The sequence below is a fragment of the Mobula hypostoma genome, chromosome 20 (genome assembly GCF_963921235.1).
Source record: "Mobula hypostoma chromosome 20, sMobHyp1.1, whole genome shotgun sequence".
In the NCBI taxonomy this organism is placed as follows: Eukaryota; Metazoa; Chordata; class Chondrichthyes; order Myliobatiformes; family Myliobatidae; genus Mobula; species Mobula hypostoma.
The window spans coordinates 25,302,791-25,325,714 of NC_086116.1; the positions used below are offsets into that span (position 1 = coordinate 25,302,791).

A 22,924-nucleotide genomic window follows, 5' to 3' on the forward strand; every position below is an offset into this window, starting at 1 on the left:
CTCTAGTTGGGTAGATGACAGGGATATCTGTGGAAGTTGTGTAATTATGTTTTCAAAAACATTGGTAGAGTAGCACAGAGGAAAATAGTGAACCAGGAGAATGTGGAATTAAGATGTGATGTTTAATGTGGATTGACAGATGGTTAACGTGTAATTCAGTGAATGGGAATAAATTGGATTTCCTCGGGTTTGTCAGTCTGAGAGATTGTCTTTGAGGGGTGCACAGGGTTTGTGCTTGTACCCATCTAGATAAAATCTGGCTGAAGGAATCAAATATAACATGTCCACACTTACTGACAGTATAAAGCGCAGTGACCATCGGAGTACTGGTAAGCTTGAAGATTCACCATCAGGATAAAATTTATAAACTGACCTATGTTGTGAAACTTTTGTGGCAGCAATACAGTGCATGACATAAGAATTATTATAAATTACAATAAATAAATGAACTAATAAATTAATAAATGAATAATTGATAGATAGCTAGGCAGTGCAGTGTTCACGGACTGGTCGAAAATCTGATGGCAGAGGGAAAGAAGCTGTTCCTAAAGTAATGATTCTGTGCCACAGATGGTGAGGGTCCTTAATGATGTATGCCGCCTTTGTGAGGCATCACCTTCTGAAGATTCCTGGATGGTGGGGAGGGTTGTGCCCACGATGAAGCTGGCTGAGTCTATAACCCTCTCTGCAGCGTCTTTCAGTTCTGCATATTGGAGCATCCATCACAGGTAGTGATATAACCAATCAGAACGCTCTCCACCGTACACCTGTTGAAATTTTCTAGAGTCTTTGGCAACATACCAAATCTCCTCAAACTCCTAACGAAATATAGCTGCAGGTGTGCCTCCTTTGTGACTGTGTTGGCTTCACTAATTGTTGGGAGCTTCAGGTTCATGACCTCTCGGAGTAGAGATGGAGGATTTGGTATAGTATTGACATCCTAGAATCTATGCACCAGTCAGATAGAAGCTTTGTATAAGTGGAAGAAGAAGTGCATTTCACAAATTACTCATCTGTCAGCCTATTAGGCACCTGCTTTGTTGTTTTTGCCTTAAATGTAAAAAGAATTTGAGTACAGGGGTGACAATGTCATAATTGAACTATATAGGCATTATAAAAGTACGTATATGTCACCATATACAAACGTGAGATTCATTATCTTCTAGGCATACTCATAATAGAATGATAACCATAATAGAATCAATGAAAGACTGCACCAGCTTGGGCATTCAACTAGTATGCAAAAGACAACAACCCGTGCAAATACAAAAAGAAAGAAATAATAAATGAATAAGGAATAAATATTAAGAACATGAGATGAAGATTCCTTGGAAGTGAGTCCATAGTTTGTGGGAACATTTCAATTTTGGGGCAAGTGAAGTTATCCCCTATTGCTCAAGAGCATGATGGTTGAGGGGTAATAACTGTTCTTGAACCAGGTGGTGTGAGTCCTGAGGCTCTCGTACCACCTTCCTGATGGCAGCAGCTAGAAGGGAGCATGTTCTGGGTCATAGGGTTCCTGATGATGTAAACACCACTCAGGTCATGGTCTCTTCTCACTGCTGCCATCAGGAAGAAGGTACAAGAGCCTTAGGACTCGCGCTACCAGGTTCAGGAACAGTTATTACCCCTCAACCATCAGGTTCTTGAACCAGTGGGGATAACTTCATTTAACTTCACTCATTTTCAAGTAGTCGGCATCTCATGTTCTCAATATTTATTGCTTATTTTATTGTTATTATTATCATCTTTCTTCTTGTATTTGCACAGTTTGTTGTCTATTGCACACTGGTTGTCCGCCTTGTTGGTGTGGTCTTTCATTGATTCTATTATGGATACTGTATTGGATATTGGAAGAAAATGAATCTCAGGATTGTATATGGTGATATATATGTACTTTGAACTTTGAATGCAGAAGCCAAATTACACACCATCTGCTTTCTCAAATTGAGCAGTTGTCATTTTAGTGATCTTGGATAAGGGATATCTACATCACTATGAATAAAGTCCGAAATGGACTCCTTTTTGTTTTGAAAAGTGTGCCAAAGAATGTTTATCTGAATGTAGGCCAGGATTGAATTGTTTCGACGATTCTGTGGTTTGATTCTTTATATTCTGTGTTTTTCGCTCATTTTTTGCTGTTTGTGTGATTTATCATCTTTTTTTGCGCGTTGGGGGTTTGATATTTTTCTTTGATTGGTTCCGTGGTTCTTTTTTTTTGTGGCTGTCTGTGGGAAGACTAATATCAGGGTTGTATACTGCATACATACTTTGATAATAAATATACTTTGAATCTTGAATCTTACACCATAGAATGAGCCAGGAGCATATAGGCCAATTGGCCCATGAGGTCTCTCCGCCATTCAACCATGGCTGATTTATTTACCCCATTCTCCTGCCTTCTCCCCCATGCCCTTACTAATCAAGAAGCAATCAACCTCTGCTTTAAATATACCCAATGATTTGGCCTCCTCCGCTTTCTGTGACAATTAATTCCACAGTTTCACTGCCTTTGTGCTGTTCATTTGTTGATGGAGCAGCACTGTTTCAGGATTGCATCTGTATATCAGACTGGTATTTTTGTGTTCAAGGCTCTTAAGTCCACAACTTTTTGACTTGGAGGTGAGACTTCCACCAATTAAGCAAGGTATTGACTCCACAGGACACACATGTTTATTGTATGCTCAAGTACCTTAATTATTATATACTTTTTATTTGCCATGAAACCAGAAGTGCTTGAAATTCTATTCAAACATTTGTCCATTGTAACAATTGCATGATGAATAGAAAGGAATTCCTTTCCCACAAAATTGAAATGGTTACTTGCGTGGATAATGGAAGAAAATCCACACATTTTGAATGTGAAATTGGGTAGAGTTTTTGCAAGTCTAGCATTTCATTGAGCATACTCTGTTATTTGATAGAAAGGATTTGTGGATTGTAGTATTTATGGATTGTTGCTTCTCTGGGCTGGATTTTCACTTGCACTATCATGTTTTGTCTTGTCCTGTCCAAAAAAAAATTATACTCAAAAAAAAATTGAACATGACAAAATTGTGTAGCTTTACACTATTGAGTGGTGGTGTTGAATTGTACTTCAATTCTGAAGAATAATTCCATTCAATATATGCTTTCAGAAGCATCTCATAAGCATCAGTCTGATTAAAACCATCCCGGTGCTGTAGAAGATAACTAAAGATAACATCTTATAATAAATTGTTCTGATAAATTTTGCATTAGGTCGCTTAGCATAAAATATGGCGATCAATTGACCCTGATAGGTTTGCATTTTCCAGTTTAAACTATACAGGTCCTAGGTATTTTCTCAGTATGCTAAAGAAAGAAATTCTTCATGTGTTGCCTTAAAAATAAAATTCACATTATATTTGCCTTGGCAGGGCCCTGTGCTCAAAAACACATCGTTGTTTGTTTTGCATGTTATTATTTCTTCTTAAATTTTTTTTACTGACATACAGCACGGAATAGGTCTTTCCGACTCTTTGTGCTGCTTCGCCCATCAATCCCTGATTTAACCCTAGCCTAATCATGGGACAATTTACAATGACCAATTAATCTACCAACCGGTACAGCTTTGGACTGTGAGAGGAAGTCCACATGGTCACTGGGAAAACGTATGAACTCCTTACAGGCAGCGGCGGGAATTGAACTCTGGTTGCCTATACGGCAAAGCGTTGTGCTACTGTGCTGCCTCAATTTCACAATGCATTAGCATTTCAATGTGATTTACCAGATAGTTCAGGGTTCCCAACCTTTTTTGTGCCATGGACCAATGCCATTAAGCAAGGGGTCCGTGGACCCCCGGTTGGGAACCCCTGGTATAGCTGAAGTGAGTGGATGAGATCAACAGTGAGATCCAACAGCCAGGAAGGCAGTTCTGCAATGCTTTGTGGAGAGCAAAGGGCATGATAAGGCATAGAAGAAATTATGGTCATCCACCGCAACCAAGGAAGACCCCAGTTGTGATGGCTACTTGTACCAATGGACCTGGACTTCCGAGGTCGAGAGATTGGAACAGCCCCAGTGCAATGGCTTTTCCACTTTTTAAAGACTTTCCTGTATGGGCTTCCTTTCATTGGTGGATGTGACAGACAACCAGCATAGTTAAAGTAATGTTGAATTCAACTCTTATTCTTCTTGAGAGAAGTATTCAATGTAGATTGGTTATATCATAACATGAAGAAGAAAAGATCTGGATATCATTCTGCTTCCACTTGAATTTATAGTGATGTTGACTGTAAAGTTTCTGAAACAAAATAGTTATTAGATCAGGCAGCAGCAGAGAGAGATGTAAAGTTCAACGTTTCAAGTAGGTGAAAATGTCCAGCGCTTTTGGTTTTATTTCAAATTTCCAGTGTCTCTGCAATATTTTGCTCAGTTCTTTCTTTTCTGGGAAATGGTGGCTGACCTACAGACATCAGAAGAGAAAAACTTCTCAATTCATATGAAAAAGTTAACAGCTATGAATTACTACTGTTTTATTGTACTCTTAAAATAAAGTTGAGCCTGTGTTTCACAAAAAGCAGGTTATAATCTAATATTCAAATGTGAAAATTTTCTGATTGAAATAATGAACAACCATATAAAGGAGACAGGACACTTGGTAGGGAAAGAAAATCCATTTGTCATAAATACCAGCATAATGCTAATCTGAAGTTGCTGTTTGGAAGAATAGAGATGTGCTTATCATATTACACTAAAAAGCACATTCCAGCTCTGTGGGAATTTGTGAAGTTTAGTTTGGTAGCAGAGTATTGACATTCAGGGTGCTTCCAAATTCAGAATTCTCCATATTATACTTGATGGAATACTTAGCTGGATGGTTCTGATGTTATAATCCTATTTGACAGTGTCACTAAGGTTTAATGATTATGCGGTCAATATCAATTAGACAACAGCAGACACTGTTTGAAGTACAATACTGTGATAGGGTCATCAGAGGATTTGCAGTGTTAAATCTATATAGATTCACCATTAGTGTATTGGACCATACAACAGCATCATTTCTGACCTTTTAAATTATTTTCAGAAAGAGGTGTGAATATTTACTGTTACTGGGGTTCCTTTTTTTTTGTATAATCTTGTGTTTTGTCAGAGTTGTTGTTGTCTCTGGCCTTTTGAGCACATTATTTATTACGTGTAGAAATTATATTATTTATTATTTATTGTTAGCACAGTGCAATGCAACATCAAGATCATTAATCTCTGATCAGAACAATTTTTAAGTCAATAGTAGTTTGAAGGGGAGCGAGGTGGTAGTTCAATATGGTTTTACTCCATTGCCAAAACAATTCTAACGTACTTTTAATGATGTTAGAAAATTGCTCCACAATTTAATGGATTATTTAGATTCAAAGTTGAAAGTGATTTTATTATCAAAGTACATATATGTCACCATATACAGCCCTGAGATTTGCTTTCTTGCAGGCATGCTTAGTAAATCCAAGAGCCGAAACAGAATCAATGAAAGAGTGCATCCAACAGGGCGGACAAACAGCCAATGTGCAATTGACAAGAAAATGTAAATACAAAAAGAGAGGGGGGGAAAAAAGCAATAAATATCAAGGACATGAGATAAAGAGTTCTTGAGAGTGAGTCCATAGGTTTTGGGAACAGTTCACTAATGGGGCTTGTGAAGTTGAGTGAAATTTTCCCCTGATGGTTGAGGAGTAATAACTGTTCCTGAACCTAGTAGTGTGAGCCCTAAGGCAGCAGCTAGAGAGAGTGTGTCCTGGGTGGTGGAGGTCCCTGATGATGGATGCTGCTTTCCTATGACAGGGTTTCATGTAGATGTGCTGAATGGTGGAGAAGGCTTTACCCATGATGGACTGAACTATATCCACTACTTTTTGTAGGATTTTCCATTCAAGGGCATTGATGTTTCCATACCAGGTCATGATGCAACCAGTCAATATACTCACCACCACACGTCTACAGAAGTTTGTCAAAGTATTAGATGCCATGCCGAGTCTTCGCAAACTTCTAAGGCTGTAGAGGCATTGCAGTGCTTTCTTCGTAATTGCGCTTGTGTGCTGGGCCCAGGACAGGTCCTCTGAAATGATAACAAACAGTTTCCGTTAACATTATTTATTTGATTTCAGAACTTGCAAAGCACAACACAGCAACTGATGCACTTTTGATCCCCTGGAAAGTACAACAGCATAGGGAAATAGATATATCAACTTGTACTGGTTAAGTTATCTCAAACAGTAGGTTAATAGGCAGATAATCAGTGTTTGATGCTCGTAGAATACATACTGCTCATCAGATGATGAACCTTCTTACAACACAGACTTACTGGGTGCCGGAAGGAGATGTAGTGGTATCTGTTTCATGTCTCAATGAACAGACAGTATCATTAGAGCTTCCTGTCACCACGTAAGTTTATGAAGTAAGAATGATTCAGATTTCGAACCAGAATGTTGAGGGTAACTTCATTCAGAGCAGAATTCTATTATTTTCCCAAACTAAATTATTGCAGAGTGTTATCTTTATTTTCATATTCAAAATGTAATTTTATTTTATTATGTTAGGAGTTGGCACTGGTTGGTGGTTGTATCTTTTGCAATTTTCAAACAAGATTGTCTAGAAGTTCAGAAACAAATTTCAGAAGGGGAATATTGTGTGTATTCTCAGCTGAATGCCATGCTTTGTGCTACCCACCATGGACAGATTTCACTATTTTATGCACTTTCATTGATCATCAATACACTTATCAAATAGCTTCTAATATTTTGCTGATGTTATGTTGCATCCCTGTCAGGAATAAATAGGTGAACAGGATCTGTTGAGGGCAAAACATATACACTGCAACACTTGAGTGCACTACAAGAGTACTAGTTGATATTTCAGTTTGATGCCCTTTCATTTTACTTTGTTTATTTACTTTTATTTATTGAGGTACAGTGCAGAATAGGCCCTTCCAGCCTTTCAAGCTGCACTGCCCACCACTCCCCTGATTTAATCCTAAACCACGGGACAATTTACAATGACCAATTAACCTATCAACTGGCATGTCTTTGGACTGTGAGAGGAAGTCGGAATACCCAGAGGAAACTGGCATGGTCATAGGAAGAACATACAAATTCCTTAGATGCAGCGACGAGAATTGAACCCACGTTGCCTATGTTGTAAAGCGTCATGCTAACCACTACGCTACCTTGCAGACCCTAATGTTTCACCTGAAACATTAACTCTATTCCTTTCTGTGCAGGCACCATATGACTTTGTGTGCAGTAGCTTGAGAACAACAAAAACATGAAATATTTAAGCTACTTTACGGTTCCCTTTAAGTTGTGGAAAAAGTTTTTCACCCAGAGAGTTGTGGATTTGTGGAATGCTCTGCCTCAGAAGGCAGTGGAGGCCAATTCTCTGGATGCTTCAAGAAAGAGTTAGATAGAGCTCTTAACGATAGCGGAGTCAAGAGATATGGGGAGAAGACAGGAACGGGGTACTGATTGTGGATGATCAGCCATGATCACAGTGAATGGTAGTGCTGGCTCGAAGGACCGAATGGCCTACTCCTGCACCTATTGTCTATATTAGAAGGGAAAAGTTTCAATTTAAATCTGCAAAGACGGTGTGATATGCAATAAAGGGAGAGGGAGAGAAGGAATGAATGTGCTTTGTGCTGGTGTTGATGCTGAAGGTGATGTGGGAAACACACCAGTTTGGTGGAAGATAAAGGTGAAGCTGAGATTATACACAGTGCAGAGAGAGTGAATGGATGAGAAATGTGAGAAGTTCACCTGCATGAATCTTGTGCACCATCTGGTGGCTAATCAGTAACACTGGGAGAACTGCTTTTAACCTAATGTCTGCTCAGATGATTGATGAGAACATAGTGTCGAAAGAAAGGTTGGCTTTTCAAAATATATATAAAACATACAGTTTAAAAAAAACCAGAGGAATTAAATGCTATGGGTAAATATTTAATCCTGTGAATTAATAAAGCAGCAAAGTTAAAACTTGTATTTTTTTTAAGTTATGAAGTTCAGCCTTGTAATGGAAATTGGTCTATGAAAGCTGCAAGAGGTTTGTAAGCATTATTAGATCTTTATTGTACAATGAATTTAGTTTGCTAAGATGTTGAACTTATTATATAACTAGTCATTCCTGTTAAAATCTTTTTTATTTCTTTCCTAAACAGAAGAGGAATTACGGAAGCTTAGAGAAGAAACGAATGCTGAAGCTCTGAAGCAGGAACTAGAAAAGGAAAAATTAAAACGAATAGAGCTGGAACAGAAAATTTCTGATGTGCTTAAAGTCAGGTACACATGATATAATAAGTTAATCCAGATTGTTTTTCCACGGATCAGTAGTTGATCATGACACTAGTGCGAAATCCATGGACTTTTCAAAGGGATAGAAATACCATGCAAATAGGATGAAGTTTCATGTTTACTATTCATACATTTTGGCAGGACAAGGCTATGTATCACATTTCACTGTATTGTCAAACTTGAGAGGTGCTTTTAATGATTTTTTTATGTCCCTGATATTTAGAGATATTTAAATACTTTAGTTATTTTAAATAATAGCATTAAAAAAATTAAAAAGCAAAATAACATTGGATAACAAATTATTTAGAAAGTGTTGCTATCTCAGAATTTTTTTGTTTATGATAGACCGCTTGAAACTGAACACAAATATAATTTCAGACTACTTGTATCACATAGGAATTTGGACAACAAGAAATTAAACTTTATTGAATATAATGTATTTAATTGCATAACAGCACTGATGCTTTGCAATAGTTCAACTAAGCCAAAATTATTTTGTTGATAATTTTCCTTTGTACTCAAGTGTCTGAGGCTTCTCACTTAAGTGTCCAACAATAATCAGGCAGCACTGAAAGATTCCATAGAACCCTAGAACCATAGAACACTACAGCACAGAAAATAGGCCATTCGGCCCTTCTAGTCTGTGCTGAAACTTTCTTCCGCTAGTCCCATTGACCTACACCCAGTCCATAACCCTCCAGACCTCTCCCATCCATGCATCTATCTCAATGTCCAGGTGAATCTTTTCACCATGCTCATCATTGACAGCACCAAGATTTGCAGGGAAGAAGTCCAAATGGGAATGCAGAAAATGAATCTTTAGTGACATGTTGCACTTCATGGTTTTATATGCTTGAAGCATGTTGTCAACCAGCTGCATGTACTTTTGTCCTCTGTAGTTGCCAAGAAAATTTTCACTGGTCCCACTAGAAGTTCTTCAAATTGCTTGTCATTGATGACCTGTTTGATTTGTGGATCAACAAAAATGCCTTCCTTAATCTTGCCTTCAGTTATTCTGGGAAACATCTGTCTCAAATATCGAAATTCTTCACGGAAATCTTTGTGCCTGGTGACAGAAGATTTCAGCCTTGTAACCTTGAACTAGTAATTCTGCTTTTGCCTTTGACAAACCCAATTCTCTGACCAGGTCATTTAGATCAGATTGAGTTATCAGATAGGACTCACTTGACATTAAATGTTCAAAATCTATATCAGTATCAGTGTTTGTTTTTCTCTCCTGGCATCTTCACCTGCTTCCTCTAGTCTCCATGTCCTGTTTTTCAAAAACCTGCCCTACCATTGTAGCATCGGCCCTGCCTAAGCATGCTTGGAGAAGATAAACTTTTCAGCTTACATTATGGGCAACATTTTAATTGACTTGAATTATGAAGTGAAATAACAAATATAGGGAATTTTTAAAAAATAGTTTGTGACAGGGAAATTCCATGATGATTCTCATGATCCGCAGCCCAAACCCCATAAGATACATCCAAAAGTGTTCAGGAAGCAAAATCTTTGTTTTCTAGTGTAATTAGAATAGTTCAGTGTAACTAAAATTAAAAGGAAATATTCAACCTTGCCTTTTCCTCGTGATCTTCAAGTTGGAGTAACTGCTTACTCTAAGTTGAGATTTCAAGCCAAGACCACAGCTATTTGGTATACGATTCGTTCGTGGCGCTTGGCAAAGAAGGGAAGTGATGGATACATAGGCATCTATCATTCAGTTTAAACCTATAGTTGCACTAAACCTGTAGCAGTATAGGATATAACTACAAGTAGTTGAACATTGATGGTTTTCTTCATTCAGCGCATGGTGATAAATCATGGAATCTTAGTTTTGACAAGTTTGCAGATATGGCCGCAACTTCTTTGTAGGCACTAGTAGTGCAAAAATGAAAGAAGGGGTACATCATAATTTCATTGCTTATGGCTACTGCCAGCAACTGTTGGAATGTTTTTAGTGCAGTCAATGCTGCAACTATTGTTGTAATGCCAAGGAGAGAGTGGGTTCTGCACAACCACGGGCCACTAAAACCTCTACATCCCACCTCTATAGGCTCACATCGTGCCCTCTACCCCTGTCTCTGGCACGGCTGTACCAGCTCCTAGTATTTGGCTTCCTTGCGCTCCTCAATCTGATCTTCCCAAGGCATTTTCAGTTCCACCATGACCACCTGCTTCAAGGTTTCTGACAGAATGACCATGTCAGGCTTCAGAGATAATGATGTAATGAAGTCAGGGATGAAACTCTGGTGTGGTCTTCAAGAGGTTATTGTTAGTGAAAGGAACAACTATTACAATGTTTTTCAATCTTTCCATTTGTGTTGAATGATTGGGAATGCAGCAGAGCACCTGTTTCGGGCTTATAGTTACTCAAGCTAACATGAGATCTTTTTGAAAGGTAGTTTCCGGTCTCAAATACAGTGTAGCATAAATGTGCTGAACATGGATTAATGCACTTTCTGAGGTTACGATCGATTCAAGCAGAGGGTTCTAGATCTTTGTCACAAACTTAAATGAAAAGTGTCCCTTTTTCTCCAGAACTAATTAATTTATTCACTCTCACAGATTTTATCACCTAGCAGAAATTTAGTGAATGATCTCCAATATTCAACTAAACTGTTGATAGCCTTGGTATAAGAAAAACAAACCAATCAACAATGGGATCACCTTTGATACTAATTGTGTTTTTGGAAGACTACAATTTAGGCATAGTTCAATTCATGTGTGTGTTTGAATAATTTAAGAATATAAGAATACCTTTTTCTTTCAAAGTTAAAATTGATACTAATATTTTTTAGTCTATCAGCATATAACAGTATTAAAGAACTATTAAATGATAAATTCACTGTATTCAAATTACATGATGTATGGTCATATATCACATATAATTTTAATAATTTAAAATTAATCCTGTAATCTACAAAGTATAGTGACTTTTAAATAAAAAACTCCTTTAATCTGAAAGATATCATACTTTTCAGCAATCTCAGTAGAAGTGTCTTTGGGTATCATGTCCAAATTTTTAAGAGTGTAATTGATATTCAGTTAAAGCTCCCTGCTTTGTTAATATTTGGTAAATAATTAGAGTTGATTGAACTGATGCATCATTTATGAAGCATTTCTGGTAATGGTACTGAAGATTGGTTCTCTGAGCTGCCTATTCTCAGTTAAGACTATATCCCCGTGATGTATTGATTGAGAAGAGAATAATAAACACTGGACATTCTACACTGGAATTTTTAAAATTCCACCTAAAAGTCTCATTAAAAGTATTCTCTTCTTACAATAAAAGAAAACCTGTAAATCAAGAATTATTCTACGCTCTCTGAATGTGCGTGAGTTATCATGCAGGTAATGGTTACTGGTATGATGAGCATTTCGTGAACCTATTTTGTTTAAAAGTCAATAAAGCTGGTTTATGAACATTCAATATATTAAGTGAAATTGAAATTTTCAGTAAAACAATTATTTATGTATAAATATTCTAATGTATTTAGTTTATTTTTTGTCTTCCAGAGGTGAAGAGTCATCTAGTCAGCCATCTGCAAAAGTGCAAACTTCAGTAAATGGAACAGGTAACTTACATTTGTGTTTGCCAAGATCAATATAGTGTTAGTAAAAGTACAGTTGTTTCATATGAAGTCGTTAAAGCAGTTAATTTGACAGCTTTGCACATTGCAAATGTTAAACTGTAATTCATGATGGAATTTTATAGAATATTGACACTGAATATGAAATGATTTGTACAGTCTCCTGTGAACTGTGTTTTGAGCTGTGGTTTACCCTGATGCTGAGAGATGAACCTTATATAATAATAAGAAAATAGTCCACTGGTGCATGTAGGAATCATCATCTTCTAATGTCCTGCGGAGGGAATTTTATTTGGCATTCTTGGAGTATTTAGAATGCTCGATAATCGGAATTATCTCCAGAACTAACATTCCTCACCCTGTTTGTCACAAGCTTTCTGCAGTTTTACTTTTATTGTGTATATCTTGATATGGTTAAATTTATAAATAGCAACTTTGAATGTTGTAAATTAAAAATTAACTTGATAAAATTCAATCTGAATGAAAGTATTTTTTAAAGAATTGACTGTAATGTGTGAAGCAATTATTCAGTTTTGAAAATCTTAAGTTGAAATTATTTGTGCAAGCATTACATCATTCATTCCTTAGTCATATTTGAAGATTTTTGGGTTATCACGAATTCGTGTCCTTTAAAATGTAAATTAGAAAAAAAATATATTATACAATCTATAATCCAGTTTTAGCAGGTTTAAGATCTATACAAAATTGCAACTTCTGTCTCTTCTCATCAAACTCTGGCTTTACAATTTTTCTACATATTCAAGTAAATCTATTCCACACTGTTATTGTAAAGCTAAAAAGTTACTACTGAGAAAATTACTAAGGATTTGCAAAGTTGATTGATCTTGAATGGAATTGGCAATAGCTGGTAATTTCTATATTTTTGGAAGTCATGAAGGATTCCTCAGTAATATTGCTAAATTTGTTTTGAGAAATAAAATTGTCCCATATAGGCCGAATGACAGTATTCAAGTTAGACAATAAAAGATTGAAGTTTAATTGCTAAATCACTCAATTATTTTTTATCTGTCATTTTTCCTGTTCAGCCTGCTGACTTAAGGGTTCAAAGAAAGGTTTGTATCTTATCTAGAAGAAATGCATACTTCACAAATAACATAGTAAACTTAAATCCAAAATGGCCGTGTCTTTTGGTGGATATATTCTAAATTTTGACAGCTCCATTGGAGTTCTCTGAAAAGCTTGGATTTCCATTGTTGCTTTTCCAAGAAATATCACTTCTGCATGTAATTCACTTGATGACCAAGTCCGAGCATGTGCAGCATTTCTCAGCATGCAACTGCATTACTCACTGTGACTCACTACTTTTGAAGATGTGTGAATTTATCTAACAGAATATTTAAGTTTCTTAATTTATCTAAACTTACTTGGGAGCTTTTTTGCTGAAATAATTTTACTTGCCATATTTGGTCAATGTTTAATATTTAAACCAATATCAGGTATTAGTTTTACTTTTGAACGAGTGAGATAAATGTGTTCAAAAAATTTTATGCTTTTGCTAATTTGCTTTGCATTTTGCAAATAGAATATTGCTTACAGAAAATCTCTCTTACTCCGAGCGGCGTCTACTTTGTTTTTGGTGGGATTCCGTATATTGTTGTAATGGACAGACACTCATGAAATTGTGGGAAGATTCTCCTTCATTGATACTTTGAAATCTTCTTATTTCTTCTTTTTTAAGTTGTTAGTAATTACTATTTAGACCACTATTTATTTCCTAATTCTGTGGGGTTTTTTTGCAACAGCCCATCAATTCTTGTATGCCTTTCAAATAATGAGGCAGTTGGTCTGTAGGAGTAATGCAATCTTCAAAGTTGGTAGTAAAACTCTTAAATATCATAAGGAGAATGAGTTGCGTTTATAGTTCTGGTAAGTTATCTTTGTGAGTTGGAGGATGTGGCAAGGTCCTAAATGAGTACTTTGCAGCAGTATTTACCAGGAAGAAGGACATAGAAGATGGTGAGATCAGGATAGGGTATACTAATATACTGGAGCATTTTGAGATCAAGAAGGAGGTAGTGTTGGGTCTCTTGAAGAATATTAAAGGGCCTGATGGGATCGATCCCAGGTTATTGCAAAAGACGAGAGGAGATTGTGGGGCTTTGACAAAGGTCTTTGAGTCTTCTGTAGCCACACGTAAGGACCTGGAGGCCTGGAGAATAGTCTATGTTATTCCTTTGTTTAAGAAGGCAAATGGGGGTAATACAGGAAGTTGTAAGCTGGTGAGCCTCCCATGAATGGTAGTGAAGCTGTGGAAGAGGATTCTTCGGGATGGGATTTGCTCGCATTTGGAAAAGCGTACCTTGGTTAGAGGTCAGCATGGTTTTGTGCAGGACAGGCCTTATCTTACAAACTTGATCAAGTCTTTTGAGCAGATGACCAAGGTAATTAATTAGGGTAAAGTAGTGGATGTTCTCTGCGTGGACTTTAGGAAGGCATTTGATGTCCCTCATGGTTAGCTGATGCAGAGGATTAAGATCAAAGGATACACCAGGGTACTCATCAGTTGGATTTATGGACACAGAAATGACAGATGGAATTTAATCTGGGCAAGTTTGAGGTGTTGCACTTGGGAGGTCAAATGTAAGGGGAAAATGTACAGTTAATGACAAGCCTTTTAACTGTACAGATGTATAGAGATACCTTAGGATCCAAGTGCATAGTTCCCTGAGAATGGCAACACAGGCAGATGAGCGCAAAGGGCAGTGTATGGTATGTTTGTCTTCATCTGTTGCAGCCACATAAAACTTTGATTTGGCCACAATTGAATCACTGTGTGCTTTTCTGGTCACCTTCTTACAGGAAGGATGTGGAGGCAATCACTGGAGTGGGTGCAGGAGAGGCTCACAAGGATCTTAGAGGGTATAATCTATAAGGAGAAGTGGGAAAATTTGGATTGTTTTCTCTGGAGCATTGGAGACTGAGGGGACATTGACAGAAGTTTATAAAATGATGATGGGCATAAATAGTGTAGACAGTCAGAACATTTTGTGTCTGAGTAGAAATGTCAAATACTAGACAACATAACTTTAATGCAAGTGGGTGATGTTTAAAGGAAATGTTGAGGTAAGATTTTTTAATACTGAAACGGTAGGTGCCTGGAACACACTGTCAGGGGTGGTGGTGGTGGTAAAAGCAGGTACAATATTGATATCCAAAAGGCTTTCAGATGAGTATGCAGGGAATGGTGCAATGTAGATCATATGTAGATAGAAGGGATGAGTTTCTTTGGGTGTCAAGGTCAGCATAGGCAATGTGGGCCCTAATGCCTATTTGTATGTTCTATGACTACATGTTCATGATGGTGCCTTTCACACAATGACAGTGAATATTGGCAATCACAAGCCACAGTGTGGAATGAATAATTAATTAAAGAGTTTAGTCAATCCACTATCATTGTACACCCTTGCTGTTATTTTAAATTAGTTAATGCTGGTGTTAAAATAACATTAATCCTGATGAATCTTCTAAAAAAAAAACAAATAAAGCAAATTCAATGCATAATGTAGTTTATGAAAATAAAGTTACAGAATCTTCAAATAAGGAGGTGGAAGGTCAGCATACTGGCAAGGTATGACACTGTGGTGTAATGGGAAAGAAATATGAAGCAGAAAATTAAAGAATTTGGCTTTCTTTGACTGATTCTTTGTTAAAGCCTTAAAGCAGACCATTGCAATGATAAGAATAGAAAAGATTGATCATTCTTTATCTATGACAGTGGAAGGTATGGTATTAAAAAAAATCTTACCAATCAACCCTGTAAGCCATCAATGCTATCTGATCTTCATTTTCAGCATTTACAATATTTTCTTTTAGCATCATAATGCTAAGCGTTGAAGTGTTATCTTAGCTGATATCATGCTCCCAGAAGCATGGGAACCTTAATTTTTTGAGAAATATTCAAGGTCAGGCCATGAAAATAAAGGTGGCATATATCCAGTACTGGCAGCTAAATAAGTTTGTGAGGAGAATAAGGGATGTAGGAGTATGCATAAGAAAGAAATTTTGCATCAGTCTTCACTGTGGAAGATACTAGCAGTGTACCAGATGTTGAAGGGTGTGGGGGAAGAGAAGGGAGTGCGGTTGTTATTACAAGAGAGAAGGTTCTCAAAAAGCTGAAAGATCTAAGGGTACACAAGTCACCCGGACCAGATGAACTTCACTCTAGGATTCTGAAAGAGGTGGTGGTAGAGATTGTGGAGAAATTAGTAATGTTCTTTCAAAAATCATTGGACTCTGGCATGGTGCCAGAGGATTGGAAAATTGTAAATGTCACTCCACTCTTTAAGAATGGAGGAAAGCAGCAGAAAGGAAATTATAGATCAGTTAGCCTGACCTCAGTGGTTGGGAAGTTGTTAATGTCAATTTTTATGGCTGAAGTGATGGAGTATTGAAGACACAGGACAAGATGGGACAAAGTCAGCATGGTATCCTTAAGGGAAAGTCTTGCCTGATGAACCTATTGGAATTCTTCGAGGAGATTACAAGTAGGATAGATAAAGGGGATGCAGTGAATGTTGCATATTTGGACTTTCAGAAGGCCTTTGACAAGTTGCCACACATGAGGCTGCTTATCAAGTTAAGAGCCCATGGTGTTACAGGTAAGTTACTAACATGGTTAGAATGTTGGCTGATGGGAAGGAAACAGCGAGTAGGAATAAAAGTATCCTTTTCTGGTTGTCTGCCAGTAACTGGTGGTTTTCCGTAGAGGTGGGTGTTGGGACCACTTCTTTTTATGCTGTATATAAATGATGTAGGTGATGGAATAGATGGCTTTGTTGCCAAATTTGCAGATGATATGAAGATTGGTGGAGAGGCAGGTAGTGTTGAGGAAACGGGTAGGCTGCAGAAAAACTTAGATTAGGAGAATGAGCAAGAGGGTGGCAGATGAAATACAGTGTTGGAAAATGCATGGTTGTGCTCTTTGGTAGTACAAATAAATGTGCAGACTATTTTCTAAATGGGGAGAAAATCCAAAAATGTGAGATGTGAAGGGACTTGGGAGTCCTTGTGTAGAACATCCTGAAGGTTAACTTGCAGGTAGAGTTGGTGGTGAGGAAAGCAAATACAATGTTAGCATTCATTTCAAGGGGTCTAGAATTCAAGAGCAGGGATGTGATGCTGAGGTTTTTTTAAGGCACTGGTGAGGCCTCACCTTGAGTATTGTGAACAGTTTTGGACTCCTGATCTAAGAAAAGATGTGCTGGCATTGGAGAGGGTCCATTGGAGGTTCAAAAGGATGATTCTGGGAATGAAAGCGCTATCAAATGAGGAACATTTGATAGCCCTGGATCTGTACTCACTGGAATTTAGAAGGATCATGGGACTTCTCATTGAAACCTTTCGAATGTTGAAAGGCCTGGACAGAGTAGATGTGGAAAGAATGTTTCCCATGGTAGGGCAAGAGGGCCTTGCCTTAGGATAGAGGGGTGTCCATTTAAAACAGAGATGTATAGAAATTTTTTTAGTCAGAGGGTGGAGAATTTCTGGAATTTATTACCACAGGCAGCTGTGGAGGCTAGGTCATTGGGGGTATTTAAGGCAGAGCTTTATAGGTTCTTGATTGGACAGGGCTTCAAACATTACAGGGAGTGGGGCTGAGGAGGGGATAAAAGGATCAGCCATGATTGAATGGTGGAGTAGACTTGACAGGGCAAATAGCTTAATTCTGCTCCTATGTCTTATGGTCTTTATGAAATTACAAGGACCAAAAGAGGACATTAGATATCCCTGGCAGTAAAGGAAAACCCTAAAAGATTCAGTGAATATATTAAGAGTAAATGTGTTGCTTGGGAGACAGTACGCCCCATTAAGAATCAGTGTAATGATCTGTGTGTGAATCCATGGACACTGGCTGTGCTCTTAAATGAATGCTGTTTGTCTGTGTTTCAGAAGGGAAGGAAATGGAAGCTGCTGAGTTCGGTGGGTTGGGGGGAGGGAAGCAATGTCCTGGAGCATATCAACATTATAAAGGAGGAGTTGTTGGAAGTCTTGAAGTGAAGTAAAGTGGAGCAGTAAGTGAACAGCAGTGTATGAGAGAGGATCAATGCAGCGGCTATGATGGGAGAGCAAGCAAGCGTGGAAGAGCGGCTGCCAGACAGTGTCACTCATTTGTGATTGAGGAAGCGAGTCTGCTGAGTAGTGCTCCCATATCTCTTTGGCTCAACTCAGCCCACAGTTGTTGCGGCTGGAGTGGGGGGAGTTAGTGGGGCAAAGGTTGGGCGGAAATGCTCCATTCCTTTTCTACGAGGGTTCAGACAGCCTCACAGCAGTGCGCAGATCCACATCACCGGTTCCCATATTCTCGTTTGTATGTATGGGTTGTTCATAAGTTAGATGTTTGAAAATTGCATAGCACATGAGCATTATATTGGCTGGGCTGCCGTTAGACAGTGTGTGCAGTTCTGGTTGATGCATTCCAGAGAAAGATGCAATTAAGCTGGAAAAGGTAGACAGAAGATTCACAAGGATGCTGCCTGGATTGGAGGATTTGAGTTAAAAGGGAAAAAAATGGATAAACCAGCAATAATCCATTTGCTAGAGCAACTATGTGAGCTGAGAAGAAGCTGTTGGTGAAAGGAATTGTCAATGTTTCATCAGATCTATGTCAGGGTTTTAACTGGAAATGTCAACAGTTCCCACCCCTCTACAAACAGATGCTGCTTGACCAACTGAATTCCTACAGCTTTCTCTGAAGTGAGAGGTGCTGATAGATAACATGATAAAGGTTTGTAAAATTGTGCGAGGCATGGATAGGGAAGGTAACCAGAGTCTTTTCCAACAGTAGGATTTAGTTGGCATGGGTTTAAAGGAAACTGAGGTGCATGGGCAGTAACAACATTAAGAGACATTTTGACAGTTACTTGAATGAACAGGACATTGAGGATTAGTATAGATCGGCATGAAGGTCAGCATAGCTAAAGGACCTTAATCCGTATTTTATCTCCATGACTCTATAGGAATCGGCCTTCTAACTGTAATTTCAGCCAGACATCAGTTTGAAACACCTAAAACAAAGCTTAGGAAATATAATTAATATTTTTTGAACACACCAACAGTGCAAACTAAATTACTGCATATTATACAGCTAAAGACACAGGCTAGTAGGAAACTGAATTTCCATATTTATAGAACAATAACTTCACAAAAATTACTTTGCTAAAACATTTTTACATACATTGAACTTTGAAAACAGAACTGTAATTTGAAGTTGTTTCTCTTGTGCTGAATAAGCGAGTTGGTTTGTTTGAATTTCCTGTTGTGGCTTCAGATACCAGCCTGACAGAACTTAAAAGACTAGAAGACAAGATTTTGTGTCTTAGCATAATAGAAATATGATGTATCTTTTTATGATGTATCCTGTGGTGCATCAATACACTTTCAGGGTGTTGATCTGTAAACCATTTTTTAATCTTAACATTACACATTTTGTAATCCTATTGATTAATTTTGTGTCTTGGTAAGGGCAGGATTTTTTAACCTTCACATGATTGTGTCATGTGTTTGGTAGTTTACTGTGAACACTTAGCTATAATTGAACTTAATTAGATTACATGAACTAAGTGGATAATAATAGGCTTCCAGTCATGGCAGAGAACTGAGTCATTTTCCTGCTCTGCAGCTGAATCTGTCCCCTGTAACTGAGGGTCTGGGAGGGATCTTGAGCAGACTACAGGCTTCAGACAGAACAACCCCGAATCTAGGGAGAAATATCTCAGCCAGCCTGAGGAACTGAAGAAAATATTTACTTTTCACCAGGGTTTGTTTCTTGAGATTAGAGAGCAAAGGGCCAGAGGAAGGAGAGGAGGAGGAGTCAATTGGTTTATTATTATCACATGTACCAAGGTACAATGAAAAATGTGTTTTGCATATCATCTATTCAAATCAATTCATTACAACAGTGCATTGAAGTAATATAAGGTAAAACAGTAAAGCGATATACAGAGCAAGTGCAGGTGGACAGTAAGGTGCGAAGTCACAATGAGGTCGATCATGAGGTCAAGCGTACAGCTTGTCGTACTAGGGAAAGATTCAGTAGTTTTATAAAAGCAGGGTAGAAGCTGTCCTTGAGTTTGGTGGTTTGTGTTTTCAGGCTTTAGAATCTGATTCCCAGTTAGAGGGATGAGAAGCGCGAATGTCCACTTTGGGTGGGATATTTAATCATGCTGGCTGTTTTACTGAGGCAGCGAGGAGAGTAGGCAGAGCCCATGGAGAGGAGACTAGTTCCTGTGACGTATTGAGCTGTGCTCACAACTCTCTGTGGTTTCTCACAGTCATGAGCAGAGCAGTAGCTATACCAAGCCGCAATGCATCTGAATCAGATGCTTTCTATGGTGCATCAATAAAAATGAAGTCAGAGGGGACATACCAAACTACTTCAGCCTCTCGAGGTAGTAGAGGCACTAGTGAAATTTCTTGGCAGTGGCGTCAGTGTGATTGGATGAGGACAGGCCTGTTCAGGTGCCTGACAGGTGGTGTTCAGCCCTGGGAACTTGAAACTCTCGACCTCAGCACCGTTGATATAAATAGAAACATGCACTGCACCTCCCTCCACTCTTACTGAAATCAATGATCAGCTCATTTGTTTTGCTGACATTGAGGGAAAAATTATTGTCATGATACCATATCACTGAGCTATCTTCCTCCTTTCTGTACTCTGACTCATCATTGTTTGAGATACAGCCACTATGGTGTCATCATTTGAAAACTTGTAGATGGAGATGGAACAGACTCTGGCCAAGCAGAAGAGAGTACACAGGGAGTAGTACAGAGGGCTGAGGATGCATCCTTGTGAGTGCAACTTCGTGGTGGAGGTGTTGCTGCTTATCCTTACTGATGATGGTTTGTTGGTCTGGAAGTCGAAGATCCAGTTGCAAAAAGTGAATTGAATTGACTTCATTTCTTACATCCTTCACATACATGAGGAGTAAAAATCTTTATGTTACCTCTCTGTCTGAATGTGCTATGTACAGTTTATAGTAATTTGTAATAAATAAAATGTACAACAAAACTGTCAATATAGCTTAGAAATACAATGGTGTCAACGTGAAATAATCAGTCTGATGGCCTTGTGGAGGAAGCTGTTTCGGAGCCTGTTGATCCTGGCTTTAATGCTGCGGTATTGTTCCTGGATGGTAGCAGCTGGAACAGTTTGTGGTTGGGGTGACTCAGGTCCCTAATGATCCTTTGGGCCCTTTTTACACACACGTCGCTGTAAATGTCCTGAATATTGAGAAGTGCACATCTACAGATGCGCTGGGCTGTCCACACCACTCCCTGCAGAGTCCTGCCATTGAGGGAAGTACAGTTCCCATACCAGGTGTGTTACAGCCAGTCAGGATGCTCTCAATTGTGCCCCTGTAGAAAGACCTTACGATCTGGGGACTCGTGCCAAACTTCTTCAGCCGTCTGAGGTGAAAGAGACACTTCGTGCTTTTTTCACTACACAGCCGAGGAACTTGAAGCTGTATACCGAGGAACTTGAAGCTGTTCACCCTTTCGACCCCAGATCTATTGAATTTAATAGGGGTGAGCCTGTCTCCATTCCTCCTGTAGTCCATAACCAGCTCCTTTGTTTTTGAGACATTGAGGGAGAAATTCTTTTCTTGACACCACTGTGTCAAGGTGATTACCTTTTCTCTGTAGGCTGCCTCATTATCATTTGGGATAAAGCCAATGTATTTTAATTAGCAGATTGGAGCTGTGGGTGGCGACACAGTCGGGTATATGGAGAGTAAAGGAGGGGGCTTAGGACACAACCCTGAGGGGGGCTCCTGTGTTGAGGGTCAGAGGGGCAGAGGTGAGGGAGCCCACTTTTACCACCTGCCGGCGATCTGGCAGGTGTTGAGTCCAGATTTAGGAGTTTGGAGATCAGTTTGCTTGGAATTAACACAGTATTGGAGATAAAGCTGTAGTCAATAAACAACAGTCTAACATAGGTGCCTTAATTGTCCAGATACTCCAGAGAAGTATGTAGGGCCAGACAGGTGGTGCCATCTTGTGCCTAAAAATGGTGGCAAAAATCTAACCTTAACCAACAGAAACACAATAGACTGGCATCGAGCAAGGCTGCATCGTTACCTTGACACTCTTAGTGATCTTGTTGCAATGCTTCATCAACTTCCAACAACCTTTCCATGAAAAAGAGAGTTGAAGCTAATCTACAGGTCAAATGTGTGAAGCCCTTCAACCTCCATTATCTCCATTCCGGAATGGGGTCATTTCAATCTCTGTTATTGCATTTTAGTTCACAGATTGACTGCATGTATGTGGTAATTTGAAACCAAGCTGAGTCATCAACCTCTCCCAGAGAGTGAACCAAAGAATGGTCCTTGCATTTAACACCTTTGAAGCAAATCTCTATTAATCTGCCCCAACTGCGCTCTGACAAGAACTTCCACTGGCAGGATAAACAAGCCAATATCAACATGTCAACATCAACAAGAAGACCAACCCCAGTGTTAAGGCCTTAATTACAAGTAGGCTCTAAATCAGTTCCATTTGAAAGATGATATTGGGAACCTACAGTCAATTAAAAAAAGCAAGTGGAGTTGGTAGATGGTGTGCACTACTTTTCAACCTACTCAGCTGCCCCATCAAGCATCCCGTGATATACCTTGGCTTGAACAATCACTTTTGACTACATTGAGTTAGGGTGAAATAAGTAGTCCCCAAAGAAGAGGAAAAAGTACCAGTTGATGTACTGTATTAATTCTGATGCAATAGAAGTATCCCTGCTTTCCAAAGAGCAAAGCTACAAAATTAGGGTTAGAGCTTTGAATGTTCAATTATAATGTCGCCAGTTAAATTAGGTCATTAGCTTATCAGCAGGGGGGAAAAGCTCTCTGCACATTCTAAACTTGACATAAAAGCATTAATCTTTTCATTTTCTTCCTATTAAATCTTAATATTTTCATTGGATGCAACTCAAGTAATTGGCAAGCTAGTTTTGTCATGTGTGATGGAATATTTTGAAAATGAGTAGTAAAAATGTAAGTGCCAAATTGAAATTGG

At 38.5% G+C, this 22,924-nt stretch overlaps 1 protein-coding gene across 4 annotated transcripts in view; it reads left to right on the plus strand.

Moving 5' to 3' along the window:
• Positions 1–22,924, plus strand: part of gramd4a (GRAM domain containing 4a) — a 163,928-nt gene that overhangs the window by 96,847 nt on the left and 44,157 nt on the right. For all 4 annotated transcript variants that reach the window (XM_063072575.1, XM_063072576.1, XM_063072577.1 and 1 more), the window contains 2 exons: positions 8,168–8,288; positions 11,820–11,878. In XM_063072575.1, the coding sequence (XP_062928645.1) occupies positions 8,168–8,288; positions 11,820–11,878 (180 nt within the window). The remainder of the gene's footprint in view (positions 1–8,167; positions 8,289–11,819; positions 11,879–22,924) is intronic.